The 24,345-nt window shown below is 30.6% G+C and overlaps 2 protein-coding genes and 1 long non-coding RNA gene across 13 annotated transcripts; 1 reads left to right on the forward strand and 2 right to left on the reverse strand.

The window, feature by feature from the left end:
• Positions 1 to 688: 688 nt before the first annotated feature.
• On the forward strand, positions 689 to 3,535 carry LOC114169274 (aspartic proteinase-like protein 2). 2 transcript variants are annotated; one of them, XM_028054346.1, is made up of 6 exons: positions 689 to 1,192; positions 1,489 to 1,618; positions 1,760 to 2,010; positions 2,368 to 2,589; positions 2,950 to 3,126; positions 3,260 to 3,535. In XM_028054346.1, exons 1-6 carry the CDS (start codon positions 969 to 971, stop codon positions 3,321 to 3,323), a joined length of 1,068 nt encoding a protein of 355 aa, XP_027910147.1. In that variant the 5' UTR covers positions 689 to 968; the 3' UTR covers positions 3,324 to 3,535. The 2 variants fall into 2 exon arrangements, with proteins under 2 accessions (XP_027910147.1, XP_027910146.1); XM_028054345.1 differs by having other exon boundaries at positions 2,950 to 3,112.
• Positions 3,536 to 4,252: 717 nt separating this feature from the next.
• Positions 4,253 to 10,171, reverse strand: LOC114169273 (protein argonaute 5). Its single transcript, XM_028054344.1, has 22 exons — positions 9,516 to 10,171; positions 9,169 to 9,392; positions 8,892 to 9,047; positions 8,671 to 8,804; positions 8,480 to 8,586; positions 8,084 to 8,187; positions 7,768 to 7,903; positions 7,546 to 7,662; positions 7,358 to 7,465; positions 7,209 to 7,280; positions 6,765 to 6,887; positions 6,528 to 6,678; positions 6,333 to 6,454; positions 6,064 to 6,201; positions 5,842 to 5,978; positions 5,708 to 5,770; positions 5,562 to 5,625; positions 5,244 to 5,379; positions 5,083 to 5,156; positions 4,887 to 4,981; positions 4,759 to 4,790; positions 4,253 to 4,679 (listed from the first exon to the last, which is right to left on the reverse strand). The coding sequence occupies exons 1-22, from the start codon at positions 10,014 to 10,016 to the stop codon at positions 4,510 to 4,512; spliced, it is 2,964 nt and encodes a 987-aa protein (XP_027910145.1). The 5' UTR covers positions 10,017 to 10,171; the 3' UTR covers positions 4,253 to 4,509.
• Positions 10,172 to 20,679: 10,508 nt separating this feature from the next.
• On the reverse strand, positions 20,680 to 24,133 carry LOC114168812. 10 transcript variants are annotated; one of them, XR_003600762.1, is made up of 7 exons: positions 23,710 to 24,124; positions 23,285 to 23,613; positions 23,132 to 23,196; positions 22,278 to 22,439; positions 21,718 to 21,817; positions 21,557 to 21,618; positions 20,680 to 21,228 (listed from the first exon to the last, which is right to left on the reverse strand). It is a non-coding gene; the product is annotated as an uncharacterized LOC114168812 (long non-coding RNA). The 10 variants fall into 10 exon arrangements; XR_003600760.1 differs by having other exon boundaries at positions 22,278 to 23,196; positions 23,710 to 24,133; XR_003600767.1 differs by having other exon boundaries at positions 22,278 to 23,355; positions 23,534 to 23,613; positions 23,710 to 24,132.
• Positions 24,134 to 24,345: the final 212 nt, after the last annotated feature.

Raw genomic sequence — 24,345 nt, forward strand, 5'->3', positions numbered from 1 at the left:
TGTTGCTTGTTTATAATTCGTGTTTTCCCAATAATTGTTAGTATTACCATTAGTGAAAATAAAAACTTTATATTTTCACTCTTAAAAAATAATTTAATAATAAATAATAAGTGATTTATAATATATTCTTACCAAATATAAATGATATAAGAAAACGATAAACAAAGTTATAGAAAAATAATATAATAGTTAGATACAAACCTCTAAAATACATAAAGAAAACATTTATAAATATATTTTTCTTATAACTGTCTCTCTACATAATTTAATTTACTTAATTATTTTTAGTAAATTCTCTCTTTTGGATCATATTTTTCTATCTTCAAAAGTCCTTGTTTCACTATTAAATTTTCTGTTGTTCTCAAATTTTTTTCAATCTCTCAAACCTGGGTTAATATTCCCCTTCCGGAATTGTGAAGTTTTTTTCTTCACCTAAATATAGTTAACTTTCATTTTGTTTTATTCATATTTTCACCCTTTCGTTATTTTCATTTAACCCGTTTCTTTCTTTCCTGGGTGGAAAACATGTTCTGTTTTACCATGGCATGAAGAAATGTTCTTTAATGTTCTGTTTTTTCATACGAAATTTAGTATATATAGTATAACAGAATAATAAAAATATTCCCGCAGTATAAACTTTTTTTTTTCCTTTAATGGTGGAAGAAGAAGGTGGAGTATATTACAAAAATGTATGTAGCGGTGGTGCAGTAATTGTTACGATGGCTTCATATAAAAATGGCAGTAACTATACGTAATCCATTATTGTTGTGTTATGTGAACCAAATTCGCAACCTGCAACTTGCAGGTTCGTTCAGGTTACAATTCTCTCTCATCACGATCATGAAGAACAGCAACACCAACACCAACAATTTTTGCCCTGCGTTGCTTTTTGTTCTCATATTTCATTAGTGTCACTGTCTCAATTCCGCTTCACTTTCCCTTCTTGTACACTTCCCAACCGACACTAAATGGAAGCGGTGGCCGCCGTTTTTCTGTTCGCCGCCGCGCTTCTGTCGGTGGTGGAGGGGTCGCCGGTGACTCTGACACTGGAAAGAGCGTTTCCTTCGAATCATGGCGTGGAGTTGAGTCAGCTCAGAGCGCGGGACAGCCTCAGACATCGTAGAATGTTGCAGTCTACTAACTATGTTGTAGATTTCCCTGTCAAAGGCATCTTCGATCCCTCACAAGTCGGGTAATTCTATCACCCCTTTTGCAATTCTGGTTTTTTATGTGTTTTTTGGATCAATTTCTCTCATGGGTGTCTTCAAATTTCTTATCTTGGTGATTCAATTACAAATGAAAAATTAAGTGGTTTGGTCATGTATGGCTGGCTCTCAATTCTGAGCTTTCTTTCTATCCTATTTGAATTTCTCTCCTCGCAATTCCAATCTTGTTGTTTCTGTTATATGTTTTGTGTTCTCAATTCAATGTTTTATTTTTTGGAAAAATAAAAATAAAACAAAATAAAACTTTTGGCTTTTTCCACAGGCTTTACTATACCAAGGTAAAAATGGGTACTCCTCCAAGGGAATTTTATGTGCAGATTGACACTGGGAGTGATGTTCTCTGGGTTAGTTGTGGGTCCTGCAATGTTTGTCCTCAGACAAGTGGGCTGCAAGTAAATTTAACTTCCCTGTTCCTTATTTGTTAGTTAGTTGATTCAGTTTTAGTACACAGTTTGAATGAGACTATAACAATGTACTTTTGGGATTTGTGAATGATACTGATTGAACATCATCTTTGCTGGATTTGGTTGCAGATTCAGCTCAATTACTTTGATCCTAGGAGTTCATCAACATCTTCATTGATCTCTTGTTCTGACCGGAGGTGCAGGAACGGAGTTCAGTCCTCCGATGCGAGCTGTTCCGGTCAGAACAACCAGTGCATTTACACGTTCCAGTATGGAGATGGCAGTGGGACATCAGGCTATTATGTGTCAGATTTGATGCATTTTGCTAGTATTTTTGAGGGAACCTTGACAACAAATTCCTCTGCATCTGTAGTTTTTGGGTGAGCTATCATGAATTTGAAATAACCAATAATCTCATGTAGTAGGTTAAGACTGTTGTTATTGTTGTATTGTGAGTCTCAAATGGCTCAAAATAGCATTCCTATGTTTCAACAGGACAATGGTATTTTGATACCAGAAGGTTTTTTACACTCATTTGACATTATCTTTCAGTATCCTTTCTCTCTTTCTTTAAACATACAAAAGTTAACATTGGTTAAGACGATATTGTCAGATGCTGGTCAAATGGTGTCAAAGAACCTTTTACCTCTCAAAAAGCACCTCACCCTTATCTCCCCTTTTGAATTTGCTGGTTTAAACTTGAAAAACATCGTCTTATAATGTTTACTGTGGAACAGTTGTAGCATCCAGCAGACTGGGGACTTAACAAAGTCTGATAGAGCAGTTGATGGGATATTTGGATTCGGGCAACAAGGCATGTCTGTCATTTCCCAACTCTCATCGCAAGGAATTGCACCAAGAGTGTTCTCTCATTGCTTAAAAGGAGATAACAGTGGTGGAGGTGTCTTGGTTCTTGGTGAAATTGTGGAGCCAAACATAGTTTATACTCCACCATCGCAGTACGTTTATTTGTTAGAGTACATGCTACATTTCAAAATTTCTTTATGCCAATTTTTATTTGTGGTTCAGTCATGTGCTGTATACATTCTGCTTAATGGATTCAGTGAAATTTCAACATGGTATTTATCCTTTAGATTATCTGTTTGACTTGAAGATTGAAACTTTTTGTCAAGTGTTGACTTCTGTTGATTTTTTTGTATGAGATGAAAAAAGTTGATGAGTTGATGGAGCTTCTTGTGTTTGTTCTTAGGAGCCTAATAAAACAAATAAATGAAATCAATTTATAACATCTTGGACACTAGTTAGTACTATGTTGTGAAAACTGGTTTGAGTAACTGCTTCCTTGGCAAATATTTCAGGCCTCACTACAATTTATACCTGCAGAGCATCTCTGTCAATGGCCAGTTTTTGCAAATTGATCCTGCAGTTTTTTCTACATCAAGCAACAGAGGTACCATTGTTGATTCTGGAACAACCTTGTCGTACCTTGCAGAAGAGGCTTATACAACCTTTGTGAATGTGGTGAGTTATGTTAGGTAATTTCTTTTCATCCAATCGATTAATAATAGATGATGCTGTGATTCTTCATAAGTGATTAGCAATAGTGGCATTACTTTTTCTTTTTAAGAAATTTATCGATAATTAACAGCAATATTATTGTTGATGCAGATTACAGCTGCTATTCCACAATCTGTACGCAGTGTTCTTTCCAGGGGAAATCAGTGTTACTTAATAACCACCTCCAGGTTAAGTGGAGCTGTTCATATATATTTTGTTGATTTCAAGCATTCTTTCCAGGGTTGTCTGTTTTATAGCTTCAGGTGCTTATGTGAGTCACTCTTTGTCAGCCATGTTTAACGAGTTTTTTGCTTTTCTGGTACATAGTATTGTAAATTAACATGTTTTTTTTATTAAAGGAAGACAAGTTATAACACATTTTTGGAATTTGACAAACTCGATTTCTGCATAAAAATCATCGTTGTTAAGCTTTTGGTCAACATAGTTTTTGTTGTAAATGGCTTATTGTAAATTGTAGGAGCCTTCTTTAGAAAAATAATAATGCAGATCATGTGGATGTAGCACTAAATTAACATCATTATTATTAGCAAAAATTAATCAAAAGAAGTGTATCCAGTCAAATTATAAGAATTACAGCAATTTACATACACATTTTACCAGATCTACAACATAAAACTTTGATTATATTATACGCACCCGTAGTTATCTACAGCCTCAAAATAATTACATTAACAATGAAAATCACAACTCATGATGTGATAAAGCAATTTTGCATATTCCGTCACATCCACATAAAATCAAGAACTAGAACAAAAGCAATCCCAACATATCATTTCAACTTCGGTTAATTCACCTTCACCCATCATAAATTTGAGCATATTTTAATTTTTTATTATCCAAAAATCAGAAATCAATAATATATTTGTTGTGCAAAGTAAACCATTAATTTGATCGTATTCAGATATGACCTACCATAACATTTTAGGATGATATATTACTCATTTTGATTACATAAAAATAATATTTCATGTCTTCATTATAAAACACTATCAATAACACATTTAATTAAATCATAGCGAACAAGAAACTAACTAAGAAACACAACATATGTTGTGCCCTTGCGATGACAATAATTACAATAAATTGAAACGAGAAAAGGTGGAAATATTCGTGCACTCCCAAGAAATGTTAACAAATCATAAATAATAGTTAATAATGAAGCTGAGATTTTTCTTTATAACTTGGGTATTACTATCAGAATTGTTCAAGAGCACCAGAGCAGCTATGATAGAATAAAAACACAAGATGCCAAAATGTTGTTAACACCAAAAAAGGTACGTAGACAAAGATTTGGAAACAGAGATTTCCACACGGATCTTTACAAAACAACGCCTTCACCTTCAACAGAAAAACATGACGTCGGCGACATTACCCTTGACGGAGGGCAATTTTACCTCAAAGCTGGCTGTAGTACTCTTGCCTCCAGTTGAAGAACCAGCATCAGAGGTGTCACCTTCAATGTAATAGCGAGCACGGAAAGCTGCCAAATGGGCATAGTATGCGGGAGGAACTGCAAGCAAACAATAAAACTCCGAATGAAAGTGTGAATACATCGTCAAGATATAGGAAACGAATTTGATGTAACTAACCTATTGAAACTGATCGTGTACACCTTGCATAGCTGAAAAAAGAAATTCAAATTTCAATCAAACTTGACAAGAAGATAAACCAAAAGAAACAGCAAAATAGGAAAAATAGCATGGGAGTAGAATTTTACGTATAACACAAATTATTAGTTAAAATTTGCAACTCGTCAGCAGTAAACTTATTCTCATCGAACAATACGTGGTAATGAGTTGGTCTGCTTGTTCCCTGCAATATTCAGACGGTACAATCCAAGCAGATAACTTGTCAAATGCCTTTAGAAAATAAATAACAAAAGTTGAATGCGCGTCTTAAGAGTACTGCATTACTTGGATTCCAGCATGACTATTCAGATAAAAGTCAAACTCCCGAGGATGACATATGGTTGTGTCAACTACAGTCCCTGTAAGAAAATGTACACAAAATTAGCAAATTCAGGCGTGAACAAACGAACCTGCAATGTAGCCAAACATAACTTGAGATATAAAACCTGGCATTATATTTCCACTTCTATCTGTAGAATCACGACCTCCGTGATCCATAGGGAACAAACGAGTGTGGTGCCTCTTCTGGACCACCACAAAAGTAACCGGGGGTAAGTAATCCGCTTCTAGAGAGTTACATGCCTGAAACAAGATGTATCAAACTCGAAATTAATAAGGATGGAATAAATATCCAACTACCACGTTAGGCATACACACAAAAAGAGTATTGCTCAAGAGTTTCATTTGAGTGTGCAATTTGACGTGGATGTTATAAAACATGTTGCTTATCCTCTCTTCAAAAACATTACCCATATCCAACATACCCGTCTTATGGCATCCATCTCATAAAGAAGCACTTGATTGAACTGTCCTTCGCTGACCCCATCTCTGTCGAGAACAATTTGAAAAAGGAATTACATACACAGAGCCTAATAGCACAAATGTCCCATTATGTTCAATCAAACCCAACCTGTAGAATATAATTCTCTCCGGTTTACGACGAGTTGAAAGCCGGAAAGCTCGAAACAACTCCCTGAAAAAGAGTAAAAATAATATTAATTGGGTTGGCTATACAAAAGTGGCCACAGCGACAATCAACAATACCTGATAATTCCTGAATGTGCATTTCCCCCGGCCGGATCCTGAATAAAAAGATCTTGTATAATTTCTTCCCGATGTTTCTGAGCAGACACAACTCCTTTGTACCTTGTTACGAAAGGCCAATCCATGGATGCCACCACCTACACCATTGAGCAATTAAACACAGCAAAATCGTCACCCAGTAATGCATCTACAAATCAAATAAGACAGAAAAAGAGAGCTTACTGCAGCAATGGAAGGACTACTGTCCTCTCCAGGCTGGGGATGCGTAACATCTGCACCAAATATTATAGTCGGTACATCGGATACATGAGGTATTCTATTAGCAAATGCATCATTCAATATCGTGTTCGTTCCTCCCACCTATATATAGTCAACAAAGACACGTTTACAATTTAAAAGAAACAAAAGGTTCACAGAAACATATATATATTGTCTAGCTTAAGCAACAATATGATCAACTCAAACAAGGTTTTTAAGTGAATAACTTCAACCTTCACATTTATCTTGAGGGCCACATTTTCAAGATATTGCTTGTTCATTTTGACCACTTGCTTGGGCTGACAACACTGAGATACTATTCCTAATTCTGTTTCACAAATGCGCTTTATTTTCCCTGTCAGAACGAAATGATTACACATGATAGAGCCACATTAAGAGTACAATATTTGATAATAGAAATCACTCACCATAAGAACCCTTGATGTCAGGTAAAATTATTATTAAGAGTTGGAGCCCTACGTTCGCCTGTCTGCACTGCTTATGCAGGTTCATAAGAGCATTCTCTATTTGACCACTTGGAGATGATGTTATAGGCACTACAGGACTTTCTTTGAACCGCTGGCATAAAAATCAGTTCAAATAAAAAATACTCAACAATCTATCCATTAGATAATCTCAATAGCAAACTGTACAAGCTACCTTACCATTCCCTTGCTGTTACACATTTCAGCCAAATTCTGACAAAGTTGATATGGCAGATCCCTGTGTATTCTTCCAGATAGGTTTAGGCAAGTCCAGTGTTCAACAGTGCCACCAGCAATCATTTTCTACAAAATATTACAAGTGGTTACATCTTTTTTTTATGGTGTAGTAAATTATCATAATAGTACTTGGAATACAATACTTAATTGACATTAAATTTACTTTATAATTCCCTGTGTATACTTGAACAATGTATAATATTAACCATATCTAAGGTACATGATAACACAACTTCCACCAGAAAAATAACAAATGATGATGAAGAATGAGATACAAAAAGGTATTAGGCTATGGAACATTGTAATCAATCATACAAACAGCACCGAATTAAACCACATTACTCACGTATTAATGACCACCAAACACGAAATTATTCACAGATTTACCTTATTAATCATATTCCATTGACCCATCCTTGGCTGAACCTGTGATTCACCACCCGATCCATGGTATTTAAGCTGCAGAAACAAAAATAAAATCAGATATTCTAAACAAAAGAATTGGCCAAAACGTGTCAAGTATAATCATATCATACCATAGGGGGAGGTAAAACACGAGCTTCAAGCAATGCCGGATCCTCCCTGACTTTAATTTGAAAGTGCTGGGCAAATTTGTCCGTACTGAACTTGCTCTGCCTCACAGTCTGTCAAAACAGGAAAAAAATATTAACACGAGTAAAGAACTAAAGAAGCAACACATGCCAATTCATAACGATGCAGGTACCTGTCTGATGGAATCCTCCCTATCACGAGGACGCTGGCATGTTGCCCTTAAAAGGGCGGTTACTTGATCCTCATTTAATTTTTTGGTATATCTCTGTCCAGCCACAATTTGACAAAGCTACAATATATAAAACAAGTACATTGAACCAATGTTAAGTCTCAGCAAAAATATTCATACATAATATATACACTCGTATAAAGATGGAGTAATGCAGAGAGAAACCTCCATTGGCAAAAAAATTGGCTTGGTGTCACTACCAGCTTGAAGAGCAGAAAGCTGGGTATACTGTAATGAAATATTATATTTCTCTTGAAAATACTGAGGAACGGATTTTTTTGTTCCATTGTCATCAGTAAACCTAAAACATACAAATAACAAAATCAAACACTTGGATTATTCATACTGAGATTGCGCACTTTATATATAAGAACAGAGAACAGTTTTGTAAGCTAACTCATGAGCGGACTAAATGAGAATGTGATTAAAATGTAAATGAAAAACAACAATTAAAATGGAAACCAAAGCAAAAGTTCCTTACATTAAGGCTCTGAGGGGTTCTTTGGAAAGTCCACTAACTTTGTAACGCCTAATATTCTGTCCATGATTAACTTGGACCTTGACTCCTCTCAAAGCTTTCTTAATCTGTATATTAAGAACCAAAAGACATACATGATTTCTAAATTAATTATATACATTTCAACATGCCCGGACCGAAAATCAATCAAACGATCTCAGGAAAAATTTGGTAACAGATCTTTACTCTCAGCACAAACGAAAAGATCATTAGTATGTATTCAAAAGCAAAATATAGCTCAATACGAATAAAGAACCACACAATCTACGAGCACAACAGAAAAAAAATCATAGCTATGCATTTATGAGCAAAATGTAAGTCAATAAGAACAAAGAACAACACAAATTTCCAGAACAATACCTTAACTCGGTCCTGATCATGCAAAGGCCTGCGAAGATCGAGTCTAAAATTCTTAGAAATAAAGTCAAGGACAGGAATGGGCTCATAAAACGCCCTGGCTGACACATCTGCAGGGCAAAAATAATCAGTTGTCAAAGACTGTGTTATTCAAGACACTCGTAACTTAACCAGCATTGAAGAGTTAAACCAACCAATATTAAGAGACAGGCCCATCTGAGTTGGGCGGAGACTTTGGTAATACCCCCGCCAATATTCAGTCCCATTACCCAAAGGTCCTTTTGGTCCCAATGCGGGAGAAAAAAAGGATCTCCCAACCACATCAAACCTATATTTTAAAAAACAAACAAATCAGTAAAAGAGAACACAGAATGTTTCAAATCAAAATTCAAACAACACAAAATTAAAAAACAACTTCTCAGAAGGTGTAGCCCGGAGTACAACATCAAGAGCCTGAATCGTTTCCTGTGGGCAGTCCAACTGCCGGCGAGCAAGAAACTGAGTCAGATGATGAAGGTCGGTCTTCGAAGCAAATCGTATTGTGACCCTAAACTCACGTTCACGCTTTTTCCTATGCATTCAGAAACAAAACCGACCATTAGTCAATGAAATCTTAAAAATATATTTACATTTAAATACATGTAAACAATAAGAAATTATTACACATAATAATAATTAAAAAAAAAAAAAACCTATCAGAAGTAGGAGTGGCAGAAGACCCTGGTTCATCGTTATCTCCCAGCTTGACCTTAAATTCCTTAACTTCAAAAGGCAAAGGTCCAGCGGTGAAAAGACTCTTCCGTCCGTCATACGCGGGCATGCGATTTCCCAGAATCGATTCACGGTGTGCTCGAACCAACAAATTAATAATATCTCTGGAGATCGTTTTCGAAGTAATCTCAGGAGAGATCGCTACCTAATCACACAATGAACTCACTCAGACACACATCTCACTTCACTCTCAACCGCATAAGCAACAAAAAACACTAACATGCAGCGACTAAAGCAGAACAGAATAAATACGATTCAATTAACTAACATCGTAGTGATAAATGTCCAACATCGCAACTTGGACTTGAAAATGATTGGCTCGCACTTGGATCTTCCTTCCCGCTCTTCCTATTCCTGGCCGGTCCGGGAATCTCACAGCCTTCGACGACGACGGTGCCGACGGCGCCAATGACAGTTGCTTCTCGAGCGCCGAAGTAACTGCTTCAACCGCCGGAGACGGCGACGTTGTTGTAGCAACCGCTGGCGATCCAGAAACTGGCGCCGGCGAGGATTGAACCGGCGGAGGGCGGGATGGACCCGGCCCCGTTGATGCAGGGACAGGCGCCACCGCTCGGGGAGGAGCGGCGGTGGGCGGGGCCGGAGAAGCAGCGTATGAAGGAGGGTGCGATGTTTGAGTCGGAGGAGACGGCGAGGAATGTGCGCCGCGGCCGCGACCACGGCCTCGGCCTCGGACTCCGGCAGCGGAAGAAGAAGCCGCGGATTGCGGCGGACGGTTGAAATCCGATTGCTTAGAGCCGCGGCCAGACATTGTTGCAGGTGAGGGAGGTTTGGCAGTGTCGTTTGCGAGTTTTATGGAAAATGGCTTGTCAAGTGATTCCTTTAAGTACTGAAATGCATTGCGGGGAAGGTAACCGTTTGGTATGAAACATAGAAGCGAGGAAGAAAGAGAGAAAACCAATTGACAAATTTCAAAATTCTCCCATTTCTTTCAATAACAACTTTTTCTGCAAATTAAAAACTGCTTGCAGCTGGTAAAATCTGAAATAACAAATTACAAATAAAAGAAAATAAGATTAATAATTAAAAAAAAAATAGTTTCCAACATTGAAACTCATTCTTTCATGATAGTTCAATTTCTTTTCTTCCTTCTATTTTATTTATTCTTTCACATGAAACTGACTAGACTAGGGTGTATTTAAAGCAAAATATATATGTACTTGATAATAATAATTATTATATGTTTAGAATAAACAGCAGCAGAGTTTAATTTTTTTGTTTGGTTTTGAAAGAGTACTAATATATGTTTGGAATAGAGTGCCAGTTTAAAAGGTAATAGAAATAGTAAAAAATAAAAATTTCTAAAATTACAAGTAAAGAAATAGATAATATAACATAATATTTATATTGTTTTAATCAATGCTATAGTTTTTTTGTATTTATTATCATTGAAGAAATTAGTAAATGAATTCATTACACAGTTTTCTACATTAATCATTTCAGGAAAAATATTAAATGTGATCAAATTGAAGAGTAAATGTTATTAATCATTTATCATTAATCATTTATCGTCCCTGAATACTAAAATTGCAATGAGAATAGAAAAAATCTATTTCATGTATGACTGTTGCGTATGTAGATTGGTTTTTTTAATAACCATAACTTTGAGCAGAAAACATTCTCTATCCAAATTTAGTTTACCGGAAAAATAATTCCGGTATAATATTTTTATTTGTTTATATTAAATAAATATGATTATTAAAATTATTTGACGAAATAAATATGACTATTAAATAACCTTTTTAGAAGTTAAAAGGTTAGGCAGCTAATTTTAATTGAGGAATTACAAAAGTCTATATGAATAAAAGTAAAGAGATTATTTAAAAAAAATACAAGTACTTATAAAAATGATATCCTTTGCTGGATTATTGGCTAAAGTATAACAAATATTCCGTATTTATTTTATTTTATTTTAATTTATAATAATTATAATTACGTAAAAACCAAACTCCACACGTAGCGGAAAAGGTTTACCCACACTCTCACGTTCAACGATCTTTGTACTCGCGCATGAATCTCTAAGCGTACCTGAGAAGTTTTTTGGTTACACACGTTTCGCGAAATCAGCGCGAGTAGATGTGACTTTCAAAGGAGGCGCGTGAGGAATTGGAAAAACCACTAGGTTATCATTCTTTCGTGCTACATAGGCGGCGTTACTGGACACAGACACGATTCGCTCACTCCTTGTCGAGGTCGACCAGTGATTATGAATCTTAGTGGACCCTACAATTGTTTTTTATTTATATATTATTTATTTATTATATTTATATTTCAATTTAATATTTTTTCCATAGTATTTAATAAATTTATGTATCAATTTTTCTTTCATTTATTTTGTCTTCTATCACAAATTGACGGTTATATTATAAATATTAGGGTTGGAATTCCAAAAGATTTTCTTAGGCTCTAGAATATTACCCCGTTCCGTACAACTTCAATTTTTGCTGTCTGACGATAACTTTACAGAGTGAAGCCTCGTAGGAAAAGAATTTACTTTTTTCTGTTTCATTAACTTTTTCCTTTTTCTCTCTATTATCTGACGACGTGTTTCGTGTTTCGAGGAAAGAGAAAATTGAGGACAAAGATATGTCCTCATTTAATTTTAATTAAAATTATTTTTAAAATAATATTTCAAGCGTTTATTCTATTTTTCTTCTATTTCAAGTTTTCATGTTTGATAAATAAAATAGAAAAAATTCCATCAACAATGAGATAAAAAAAGTTCAAATGAGAAAGAAAGAAGAATGAGAATATTTGTTGTCATTTTGTTATGTTTCTCTTTTATTCCTTTCAAACAGCAATTTCTTAAGTTACGCGTATTACTATATGCTTGAATTCTAGTGGACTTTTCATTCACGCGCTTATACAATTAAATATTATATTTAACAAGTTTTATTTATTTCACTTCATTATCATATACAAGTAAAAACGCAATTTTTTAAGAAAATAATAAAATTGGACAAAAGTTCAATTTAGTTAATTAATACATTTAATTTGTTTTGTTATGAATAAAATATGAAGAAGTAGAGTATTGTTGTGACATATTTTATAATAGAATTGAGACTATGAAGATAGGAAGAAAACAAGGTAGTGGTTGAAATGCCACGCTAATTTGTGAGTTCTGAAGTTGGGTGTCCGTACAATTGTCTCCTTGCTATGGAAGTTTTGGTGGGCCCTAAAAAGTTCGAAAGACGAAGAGGAAACGAAACGTTGACGACGTTACCGTTTACCAACGCACCTGGAAGGTGAAGCGAAAGAGGTGTGAAACAAACAATGTTGATGTTGGTGTTTGTGATCGTGACGCTTCCCTTTACCTTTTTCTCTTTTCTTTTTTTCTATCTTCACTCGTACCAGTATGTTTGACTCGTGGGACTTTTTTTTTTCTGAAAAAAAAAAAGTTTATTGTTTATTATTAAAAAAAATTATTACATATAAAAAATGATAAAGATTTATATAATAATTAGTTTAATATTTTTAATCAATGAATATCGATTGGAGTGTTTCTTTCGGTATATCTAATAAGTCTTATATCATTTAAAAATTGAGATAAAGTGAAATTTAAATATTTTTAACTCTTTCCATCTTTCGAGACATCTTTTAGAAACAAAATCATGACGAAATTGTTGTTTCTAACTTCAGTGCATCTATTTGTATTTCATCTACTAGGCAAACAAGAAAAAAGAATAAATACAAATTATATATATTATTACAAATTTATGCTTTTTATTTTTATTTTTCGAAATAATTAAAGTTCAGTGTCAACTTTTTTTAAAATGTATATTTTTGCATTATATAGTTTCTTTTTAACTTTTAATGTGGTATGTGGATGGATGTGTAGTTAGGCTTCAACAGAACACATGTAAATATGCTCAATATCGTAATGGTAACGTGTGTAGCCCTACGAGATGTTGTTATATAAATAGAGAAATTATTTTGGTTTTAAAAAATAAAAATTTGTTTTTTTTAGTTATACAATTGTGAAATCTGTTTTAGTTTCTAAATGTTTGAAGTGTTGTTTTGGTTTCTGAATAAAAATTTTGATCAAAGGCTTCCCAAAATTAAAAATGTTAATTTTTAGTTCTCCAAAAATATTTTATTGAAATTAAAAGACTACCTTGTTCAATCATTATCCACCAATAAAAGGTTATTCACTGAAAAGCAAAGTAAATAGAAGAAAAAAAGGGAGTTTTATATGATCTGAACTTAGCGGTGGATCTGTGTACATCAAAATAAAGTGTAAGATGTCAAACAAGCCCACATAAATTTTGTATTTGATCTGTATGTTATAAATTTAAATTGGAATAAATGCGTGTTTTTTTTCCTTAATTTTCGGTAAAATGAAAATTTGTTTATTTTTAAAAATTTAAACAAATTTAATCTCCCATTTTTAAAAGTTTTTCAACTATCATTGAAACAATAATAGATCAAACGAGGTAAACAACTCAAATATTATCATGAACGTGAAACATTACCAAACTTATAAAAATTTAGTTAATATGACCAAATCCACACATTTTTTTAGACTAAATTAGATTAAAGTTACAATAAAAAAAATAATTTCAATCTTCACTGAAAGTTAAGGGATTAAAAACATATTTAACCCATTTAAATTTAATTCCAGGGATTGATAAGTTATTTTGAATTGTTTTCTAATAATAAAAATTAAGTCTTATTAGTAAAATTAAATTATATATATATATATATATATATATATATTGATGAAATAATACTATTTAAATGTATAATTATTGATTAGGTTAAATATATTTTTAATATCTAAACTATGATGCAAAATTAAATTTTGTCTTTGTCCCAATTTGATACATTTTTTATCCTAAAGTTTAAAAATGATGTAGTTTTGGTAACCAAACATCGTTAAGGATTGTTGATGTAGCAAATTACGTTGGTACTATTGTATGTGGTCACTGGTTTTAAATCAATTGATTTATTATAACTATTTTTCTTTGAGCACACTAGCTTACCCTAGTTTGAAATTGTATTTATTTCTACCATAATTGTGTGTTAGATGTGTTAAAATAGGTCAACTCAATTAGTTTTGACTCAGTCCATTTTTGACCTACTATAAACGGGTTGGGTTGACCCGTAAATGGAAAACGGGTTTGTTTATTCAACCCGGCCCATGGGCTGGCAGGCTGGACTACCAGCTTTGAATTTCATTTATTTTTTGAATTGGAGGCCCAAAAGCTTTGATTTTTTTCCTTATCAAATCGTTTTTTTTTTTCATCAATTTTTTTGTTAATAGTGTTAATTTTAATTAATGTAATGACAAAACCTAGGATAGCAACAAAGATAGACTTATGTGCTTTTACATATGGACATGTTTTACCGCAAAAACAAACAAAAAAAAACTTAAAAATAGTTCTACCCAATATAGAGTTTAGGAAAAACATTACAATCATTTAATAAATATGTAAAAGTTAAGAAGATTCATACATTCGAACAAACAGTGAAAGTAAAGTAAAAACATAAAAAAAATGACAAAAACAAAAATAAAACAAAACTTGTGTTATGATTATTGGTTTGTTGTAGATAAAATCCCAAAAAACTTATGATTGAACTAAGTGTTGTAGGTGTGTACATATATAACCTCAAATGAAATGTGTTCCTAAATTTAACTGAGGTAAATATATATATATATATATATATATATATATGTATATATATATATATATATATATATATATATATATATATATATATATATATATATATATATATCATATGGTGTGAATGAAATGTGCATCTTTTTTTAGCTTAGGAGGCTCACGGGTTGGCTCGTCGAACTGGCGGACTAAGTGGATTGGGTTGGTATAGGTTGGCAGGTTTTATTCTCTAACCCGACCCGCTATTTTTTGACAGGGCTGACCCGTTTTGACAACTCTATGTATTACAGAGGAATAAATGATGACGCAGGTGAGGAACTTAGCACTGTGATCTAGTTTTAGAATAGAGTAGATGTAAACAACTACTAATGTATGTCTTATTTCATATTACATGACATTCTTCATTTCTTTAAAAAAATATATATTTAAAGAATTATGCATATATATTTTGAGGAATATCGTAATACATGATAAAATTGAAAAAATAAATGTTTGTGAAGTTTGTAGGTTTTGTTTGAATACAAGTAGTGTCTAACAACTTTGTTTAAGTTGGAGGGGTGAAAAGATTTCATAACAACTCGCTATATGTCTTATATACAAGTTTTGGCTTTTATATTGTGCACTTCTACAATAAAGATAAATAAAACAATGGATTGGGTTTTGTAGACTTTAGATTGCATATATCACATTTTAGGTTTTCCTTATTTTAATAAGAACACAACCACCTCCTCCCTCTTTATTTTTTTTCAACATTTCCTTCTTCCTTCCACACAAAACCATGCATTTTCTTGTTCTCTTAACTTTGTTATATAATTGATATAAACTAGTAACTTTATTATTGCTGGATTTTTATGTGTGATGATTTTAATCAAATTGAGATTTTGTTGGTGCTCTCGTATGAATGAATTTTTTCCTCAAATTTATAAATCGATGTTTGAAAATACGAAAAAACTGATAGAAGATAATCGAGTGTTGTTTGGACTATATTATTTGATTAGTAATGATTACGACGATGTTTTAAGACAATAAAAAAATAAAAGTACAAATATATTATTTGGTTTTATATAATATATATAGAAAGCCTATAATTTCATTTCTTATTTTAAAAACCAGGGGCGAGCTTAACAGGGTCCCCAATCCGCTGCATAATCTATTGTTTCGGATTTTTTATTTATGTTTTAAGTAAAGTCAGCAATTAGTTTTGCTAGTAATTAAGGAAAAAATAATTATTTTAATCATTTATTCATCTTCAATATAAATATATGTAATATATTACACGTATAGAAGAAAGAAAAATTTATTTATATTACCTTGAGACTTAAAGAAAGAAGACTTTCGCATAAAAAGTATTAATTTAATTTCTTTAAAATTATTAATCAAAATTCACCATTATTTTGAACAGTTTGACTTTAGTTATAAAGTCTAAAGTCCTAATTTTTACTCATGTCTCATGTCTTGAGTAATACTGTAACGATTTGAATTTGCATAATTTATTTTCTCTAAACAGTGCATTGATCTGTTAATCACTTAAACTATGTAAAATTGGGTTGATATATCTATTTTTTTAATATAAATTAGGGTATTAAGAAGATTCATAGTTTTTCTATCTCAAAATCTTAATTTCACGAATGTGTTAAGGTATCTGTGGTTTGGTTCTCAGGATCATTCAGAGGCAAAATGAAGAAATGTGGTAAAAAGTCAACCTGACTCAGCATGCATAAGGAACTTCATTTTGGATTAAGGAGACAAACATTAACAGAGCAATATCAGAACAAAAACAATAAGGCAAAGAAAAACTATATTTGGAAAACATTGGAAGTTGAAGGAAGAAAAAAATACAGCACAGCAGGAGTTTGAAAAAGTGTTAGGAATTTTGCTCTTATCTGAAAAAGATATCGTTTATAATAATTTATTGGGTTAAATATTTTTTTTCCTTAATTTTTAATGGATTTTATAATTAGTATATTTTAAAATTTTGAATTAATTTAGTCATTTATTTCTCGAAATATATGTATTTAGTCCTTTTAATCAAATTTTATTAGGTTTATTTGATGTTTCGTACACATTTCAGGATTGTATTTGAGTTATTTATACTGTTTGACACATTTTTACTTTAATGTTAAATCAAATACTATTATGAAACGCGATTAAAATTTAAAATAAACTTAATAAAATTTGATTAAAATTACTAAATTCACGTATTTTAAAAGATGAATAACTAAATTGGTCAAAAATTTCAAAATAGACTAATTCCAAAATTCACTGAAAGTTAAAGACAAAAACTGTTGAGAATGTTACTTAATATCTTTCTTATTAGTTTTTTAGGAAATATTTCAGTTTTAGATATATGTTTCAGTTTTATAAATTAATTATTATTTTATATTAGGAATGAGATATTCTAAATATTTTATATTTGATATTCTGTTATATTTTGATATATATATATATATATATATATATATATATATATATATATATATATATATAGGGTATGTCAATAAAATACAATATGTTCTTCCGTAAAAGAAAAGAAAAAAAGAAAAAAAGAAAAAAAAAACTAGATCTCCCCTCAAGGGTGAGTCTTTTGTTTTTTTTTTTATGTCATATGGGTTATAGATATATTTATTGGGAGAGTGTGATTCCATATGATTATATGATATTAGTCTTACCCATATAAGGTATTTGACACCATTTTTATACTAAAAACTTAAGGTAATGATGTTATAAATCTTTATTTTTATATAATATTTAACTTTGTTTATTCTATCCAATATAAAACTTTTAATTCATACTTGAATTATTCTCGACAAAAATATATTTAACACTAATTTATTACATAATACTGATATATATTACGCTTAATTTTATTTAATTTGATTTCTTAATATTTTTATCTTCAATTCAATTTTTGTTTTATTTTAAAAATAATAATTTTGTTTTTTAATTAAATCGGTGTTAACAAAAATTAAATCTCTTACACAGTGCCTAGTCAAAAAATTTCATTTGTAGCACTCATTTACTTTTTCCTGTAACACTAGCATGAGACCCGTGCCTACGCACGGGTCTTTTTTTTTCCTTATAATTTAAATTAAGAAAATTAATATTTTTATTGTTATGTTTGAAAAAAATATTTATTTATATTATTATATTCTATTATTACAATTACATATATGATATTTAAAATATAAATTAAAAATTAAATAATTAATTATTATTATTATTATTTATAATGAATTAATTAAGAGTACATAGAAGTTAATGTTAAAATTTTAAATAGAAGTACATCTAGATACAATGAGATTAAAAGAAAAATAATATTGGAAGGTATTGACTTATGGGAGTAGAAAAAATAAAGTTAAACTTAAATTATTTTAAATAAAAAATAAAATGAAAATATGAATAAAGTGCAAATATATTGTGAAATGTAATTTTACTAAAATTTTAACACGAATCAAGGTTAAAATTAAAAAAAAATACATAAAATATTTTTATCAATGTAAACATTGACCCTGAGTTAATTGTTTGATATGTATGCATTTATGATTAGAGTTGTTAATTATATATTATATTAGAATAAAATGCATATGTAGATATGGTTGTTAAAATAAAATGTAAGTATATTGTGAACTTTGGTCCCGTGCAAAAGTATTGCGCACACATGAATAATCAACTTAAAGAAAAATGAAAAAAATGCAAATATATTGTGAGATGATATAATTTCTATTAAAAAAAGTTAGAGTAACTTGAAACTGATGTTAAAATTTGTAAACAAAAATACATGCAGAGGTATTGTTATCAACGTAGACATTGAATTTATAATAAAATTTAAACATAATATAATAAATATGAAAGTATCATAGTAATTAATTTTATTTTGAATATTCAATAAATAATAATAGATAAAATAAAATATATTAATACTAATAGTAATAAAAATAATTAAATAATTATGGTATTATATTGTAATATATATTAAAATATTTTTATATGTACATTAATATAATAGTATGCATGATTATAAATTTAAAAAATTGTTCAGGTAATGTTTGGATAAATGAATAATTGAAATGTAAAAGTTAGAGTATAATAAAAATTATTTATCGGCGTGATTATTATAATAAAAATAGAATAATTATAACGAATAAAAATTATAAAATGATGATAAAAAAATATTTTAATAAATAAAATTAATGGTTACTATTGTTTTTTTACTTTAAGGACGAATTTCAGGATGACAAAATATTATCTAAATAGATAAAATTGTAAGGATGTTCTCGACATTTTAAATAAATTTTAATAATTACATAAAATTGTGTTTATAAGAGTGTTCTCAACATTTTTAAATTTTATTTATAATTAAATTTCAATTACAGAGGTTTGGTTCTAAGTAACAATGAAACATAAAAAAAATTATAAATATATTGTATAATATGATTTCGTACAAATTAAAAACAACATGCAACTGATGTTAAAACATAGCTACCAAATATAAAATTTAAGTTAAAAGTTTAACTCTCATATCAATTCAAAATGATGACTTATACAAACATTTAATTAATTTATAACAATATATAAAGAAAGAGTATAAAGGAAGAGATATACCTCTTTTTGTATCCACATTTGGTTATTCCAATTTTACTTTTAGTTATTATTTTAAACATTAATTATTTTATAAATAGTTGATCTTTAATCGTTATTCTAAAAACTTATTTTGTCTTTAAAGCTTTTTATTGATCTTGATTCAAATCTTTATGAAAATTAAAAAAATGCGAACACATGGGCATTGGACGAACTCATATGCACATAATCGAAATATGGTCCCATAAAAAATAAAAACAATATGATGTTAAAATTTATAAATAAAAACATATGTAGGTATCAACAAACACATACAAAATTATTGAAATAGATTGATATATAAAATCAAAGATATAATTATTTTTTAGATTATAAATATTAAGATTAAAAAATAGCATTTGAATTAATAGTTAAATATTAAAATATTTAAAATTAAATACAAAATTACCGATATAAAATGTAATAAAAATTATTAAAAATAAGTGGATATGATAGCTAGAATTAGTGTTTAAACATATTTGAAAGTATTGTATATTAAAAAATAAACTTAAAATTAAAATTTAAACTAATTCTTTTATACTTTTCTATACTTTATCTATTTCAATTATAATGCAAATACTTTTTTACTTTTCTAATTCAAGTACTGCATTTATATTATTTTTAAAACCATTTATAAATATACAATTAATAAATTTCAACCCAATATTGTAGAAACTAAAGTATCCTCAAAAGAAATATATATTCTCAAAAATATTCACAAAGTTATATTTGTTTTTATTAATAAAAATTCACTGAAAGTTAGACAACACTGTAATTTTCTAAAATTTATGGAGACATTTTGAATTTTTTTTCATAGGAAATCATTTATATCAATGCATTAATCCTCACTTTCAACTCTTCATACTCCTTCCGTGTCAACAAACATGAGTGAGAACAACAGTATTAGTTGATGCCAAATAGAAGAGATGAAAAATGATAGGCAAAAATAAAATACAAAACTTATGTACAACTTTTTGTGTTTTTAACATTATTATTCAATGAGTTGAAATTCATTTAAGTGACTTTATTAATCTGTAATGCTAACATTTACTATGTAAATTTTCAAGTAGAACTTTAATTCTGATAAAAAAAATACCAAAAATAAATAAACAACTACATTTAAACATGTAGTTTTATAATGATAAATTATAAAAATATTTATATAATGCAAGAGGGAGTCATTATATTGACTTTTAATGTACTGACTAAAACATTACTGGCAGCAGCAGCAAAATATAATGTAAATAGTGGACACGATTACAAGCTTTCACAGTTTAATTAGTAGCCATCTAGAACATCTACAATGGTAATAGTTAAGGGTTAAAACTTAATTAAGAAATTCCTACACTGTAGAACCATGAAAGTTATCACTTGGTTGCCTTGAACTATAATTTCCAACCTTCCTGTAGGATTTATAAAGCAACTTGTGAATACTTACTTTTCTCTGAAGAAAAAGAAGCCAGAACTGCAGAAAATGTGAATTTAAGCTCAGATAATGCCACCAACAAACCACCCTTGATGGAGGAAATTGCTACTCCTTCAGTCACGAAACTCTCAAAATCTGGGGTTTGTTTCATGGCCACCAATGGAGACATATCAACCATTGAATTTGATGTGAAAACAATAACATTGTACCTTCCAACAAATGGTTTAGACGTAAACAGCGAAGTAGTACTGAGAAACTTGGTTGTTTACGAAGCATCAACTGCATCAGGTTTTCACCTGTTACACATAATTGATGCATGGGATTATGGACTATTAGGAAGATGGAAGATTCTTAGAGAAAAAGGGGTTATTTTGTCAATTTTCTAACGTCTTCTACCTTTTAGAGAAACAGCAGCAGGAAAATATTTAGCTTTGTCTTAAGTTTGGTTTATACTAAGTAATCTCAAATCTACAACTCAATTTCTTCAAAAAAATAGAAAAAAAGAGGGACATGATTATAAATGGAATCTATATTTTTCTCTCAACCAATTCTTGAAATGTATACCATTTCTTTAACGGATTCATTCCTTTTCACTCAATACAATACATACAAATGCCAACAAACCTTCTGTACATATTCCATGACATCTCTCTTTAGAATCTCCTTCATCCTTAATCCACTGGTCACTAATGTCAATATGTAAGTTATAGAAAATTAGTTTCATAAGAGCAACTGAAACAGAACTAAAAATAAGGATATAAAAGATGAAATGACAATGAACTTACTTCCTGAAAGCGGCTAAGGCAAGCTAACATATTTGGGACAAGATCCTTTTGAAGTAACCATGCCAATTTTAACATCAGAACTAACAGCAGAATCTCGGGGCTGCAAAATGGCAGACAATATATTCTATACATAAATAATGGTCAAATTACTGTTTTGAATAGAATACCATGAAATCATAGAATTAATCGGGATTCTCTCATAATGTGCATGAAAGTTTGTTTACCAATGGCATATTTCTTAAATTTCTAAAAGTAAACCAAATTCCAGCAATTCTATACATTGAGTTAAATGTTTATGTCATACATGTCTAAAACATCTCAATGATCTGACAACTATTACATATATTTTATGCAGTATTACATTAAAATTGACCAGAGTACAATACTGGTATCAATAATTGAGAAGTCTAGCTACCAAAAGACTAAACTATTTATCTCTCAACTCATCAAATGATATATCTAAATATGCCAATCTCCCGCCATAAATAAGACAAATATTTGCACATATTTTAGTTTCTTGTGTGCTAAACATATATTACAGAGTAGAGCAGATTTCATACCTGGAAGTCCTTGTAAAAGCATAGATGAAGTTCCTCAATACAATCTTTTGAGCAAATTATTAAAGGAGATGCATGAAAAGCATTCTCAATGGCAGAGATAATGCCTCCAAGGGAATACCTTTCTGTATTAGAGGGAACATATCCAACACCATTTAGAACACTCTGGAGAAGTGTGAAAAAAATAATTCTCAAAGTGTGTCCCAATGCAAGCGAGCATCAATTCTTAACAACAACAAAATTTTACAAACACAACTGGTAGTTGTTCTTAAAATAGAGTAAACACCAAACCAATTATGCAGAAAAATGAAAATGTAATAGCTGCAGAACAGAGAAAAAAAATGACTGTATTCAGTTAAGCCAATTTGTGAGAACTTAGAGGCAAAATTGAAAGCACTCCCAGAGTACTTGAGAAACCTTAAAGTCTCCTCCCAATACTTCCTACTTTGAAACTATTATCTCTCGTGGCTAGCTTCTCCTTTGTAGTCATGGCCTAACTATCTCTTACATATTCTCAAATGCACCATGGCTAAAAAGATAGCTAATTAATGAATTTATTAATTAACAAACAAATTCTAGTAACCGAAGGAAGGTATTAATGGTTAAATAATCCATTAATCACCATTGAAACGTTAAAACTATTATAGGAGGAATCATGGGAACTGCAAAATATAGAAACTGCAAATTTATAATCATCATAATTGAATACAATAACCATTGAGTGATTGATTAATTACAGACACCGAAAACACAACTATAACACATTATCATTTGTCACATGATCCATAAAAGGGACAACAAATGCCACGATCGAAACCACACACCGTAGTAAAGGAAAGAAAGGAAAGAAGGTTTACCTATATCCTCGTATAAATAACCCTAAAGAGGAAAACAACCACCAAGATTCCAAGAACACACAAACCTAGCAACATCAGAACGGGTTGGCTTACAGAACAAAATAATTAAAATCAAACTCAAAAGTTATTATGGGAAAATGATAAAAATTAAACCCTTTTCGTCTTTTTCTTGAGAACTTTGTATTGATCTTCAAAAACCTTCGATCTTCTCTCCAACACAAATCCTAAAAGCTTTGAACAGAAGTAATCAAAAAGGAAGAAGAAAATGAAAAACCCTAAAGAAAAAAACCACCATCAGATTCCAAGAAGACACACAATCCTAGCAACATTGGAACGGGTTAGCTCACAGAACAAAAATGATTAAAATCAAACTAAAAAAATGGAGAAATAATAAAATGAAACCTTTTTCGTTTTTTTGCTTGAGATCTTCGTCTTGATCTTCGAAAACAACCTTCGATCTTCTCTTCAACAACTTTTAAAAGCTTTAAAAAGAAGAAAACAAAGAAGAAGAAAATGAAAAAAAAACTTTAACATGCTAAAGAAACAAATAACACAAATCGATAATAAACACCATTTACCTTCATGGAATAAATTTTAAAAACGTCCATCAGGAATAACACACTTCTCTTCAAAATAACACAATAACACAAAGCAACACAAATAAAAAATGCTGCTACTGGAAGGTAAAACAAATGTTGCCACAAAGATATTAAGCTTAAAGCTAATGAAAATACAAGTCCAGAACAAAGAATATTATCGCAATCAAGGAATATTACTCATAAACACTTTTTCTAGTAAAAAAGATTAGAACAAACATATCGGTCTTTGCTCTCATCTTTGCTCTCCATGCAATGAAGATTATGGGAGGAAGGTAGCAGATAAACAGATAAACGTAACTTTTTCAAAAAAATTTCAAATCACCATCAAGTCAATATACAGTGTTCCCTGCACAAATCCAGAAGCGGGAAAAATAAAATGACTCATAGCCCATCATATGCTGTTGTTTAAACACAAAGCAGAATGGGGTAAAGTTGTAAAATGAAGATCACAAATAAAAAGAATGGGAAAACATTTCTGAAAGAGGAGTAATTTACTCAAAAACCTGTAAAATAACAGGTGTCAACGAATAAAGTGAGGTTATTTCAGTAATATTCAGGGACGTTTTTACAAAAAAACCTGTAAAATGAACAGGTGTCAACAATTAAAGTTGGGGT

This window comes from Vigna unguiculata, chromosome 11 (genome assembly GCF_004118075.2).
Source record: "Vigna unguiculata cultivar IT97K-499-35 chromosome 11, ASM411807v1, whole genome shotgun sequence".
In the NCBI taxonomy this organism is placed as follows: Eukaryota; Viridiplantae; Streptophyta; class Magnoliopsida; order Fabales; family Fabaceae; genus Vigna; species Vigna unguiculata.

Coding starts and splice junctions, on each gene's coding strand:
- LOC114169274 (XM_028054345.1), top strand. CDS start 969: ATGGAAGCGGTGGCCGCCGTTTTTCTGTTCGCCGCCGCGCTTCTGTCG. Junction 1,619..1,759: donor CTCAGACAAGTGGGCTGCAA/GTAAATTTAACT, acceptor ATTTGGTTGCAG/ATTCAGCTCAATTACTTTGA. Junction 2,011..2,367: donor TCTGCATCTGTAGTTTTTGG/GTGAGCTATCAT, acceptor ACTGTGGAACAG/TTGTAGCATCCAGCAGACTG.
- LOC114169273 (XM_028054344.1), bottom strand. CDS start 10,016: ATGTCTGGCCGCGGCTCTAAGCAATCGGATTTCAACCGTCCGCCGCAA. Junction 9,048..9,168: donor GCCACTCCTACTTCTGATAG/GTTTTTTTTTTT, acceptor CTGAATGCATAG/GAAAAAGCGTGAACGTGAGT. Junction 6,679..6,764: donor TGTGTAACAGCAAGGGAATG/GTAAGGTAGCTT, acceptor TTTTTATGCCAG/CGGTTCAAAGAAAGTCCTGT.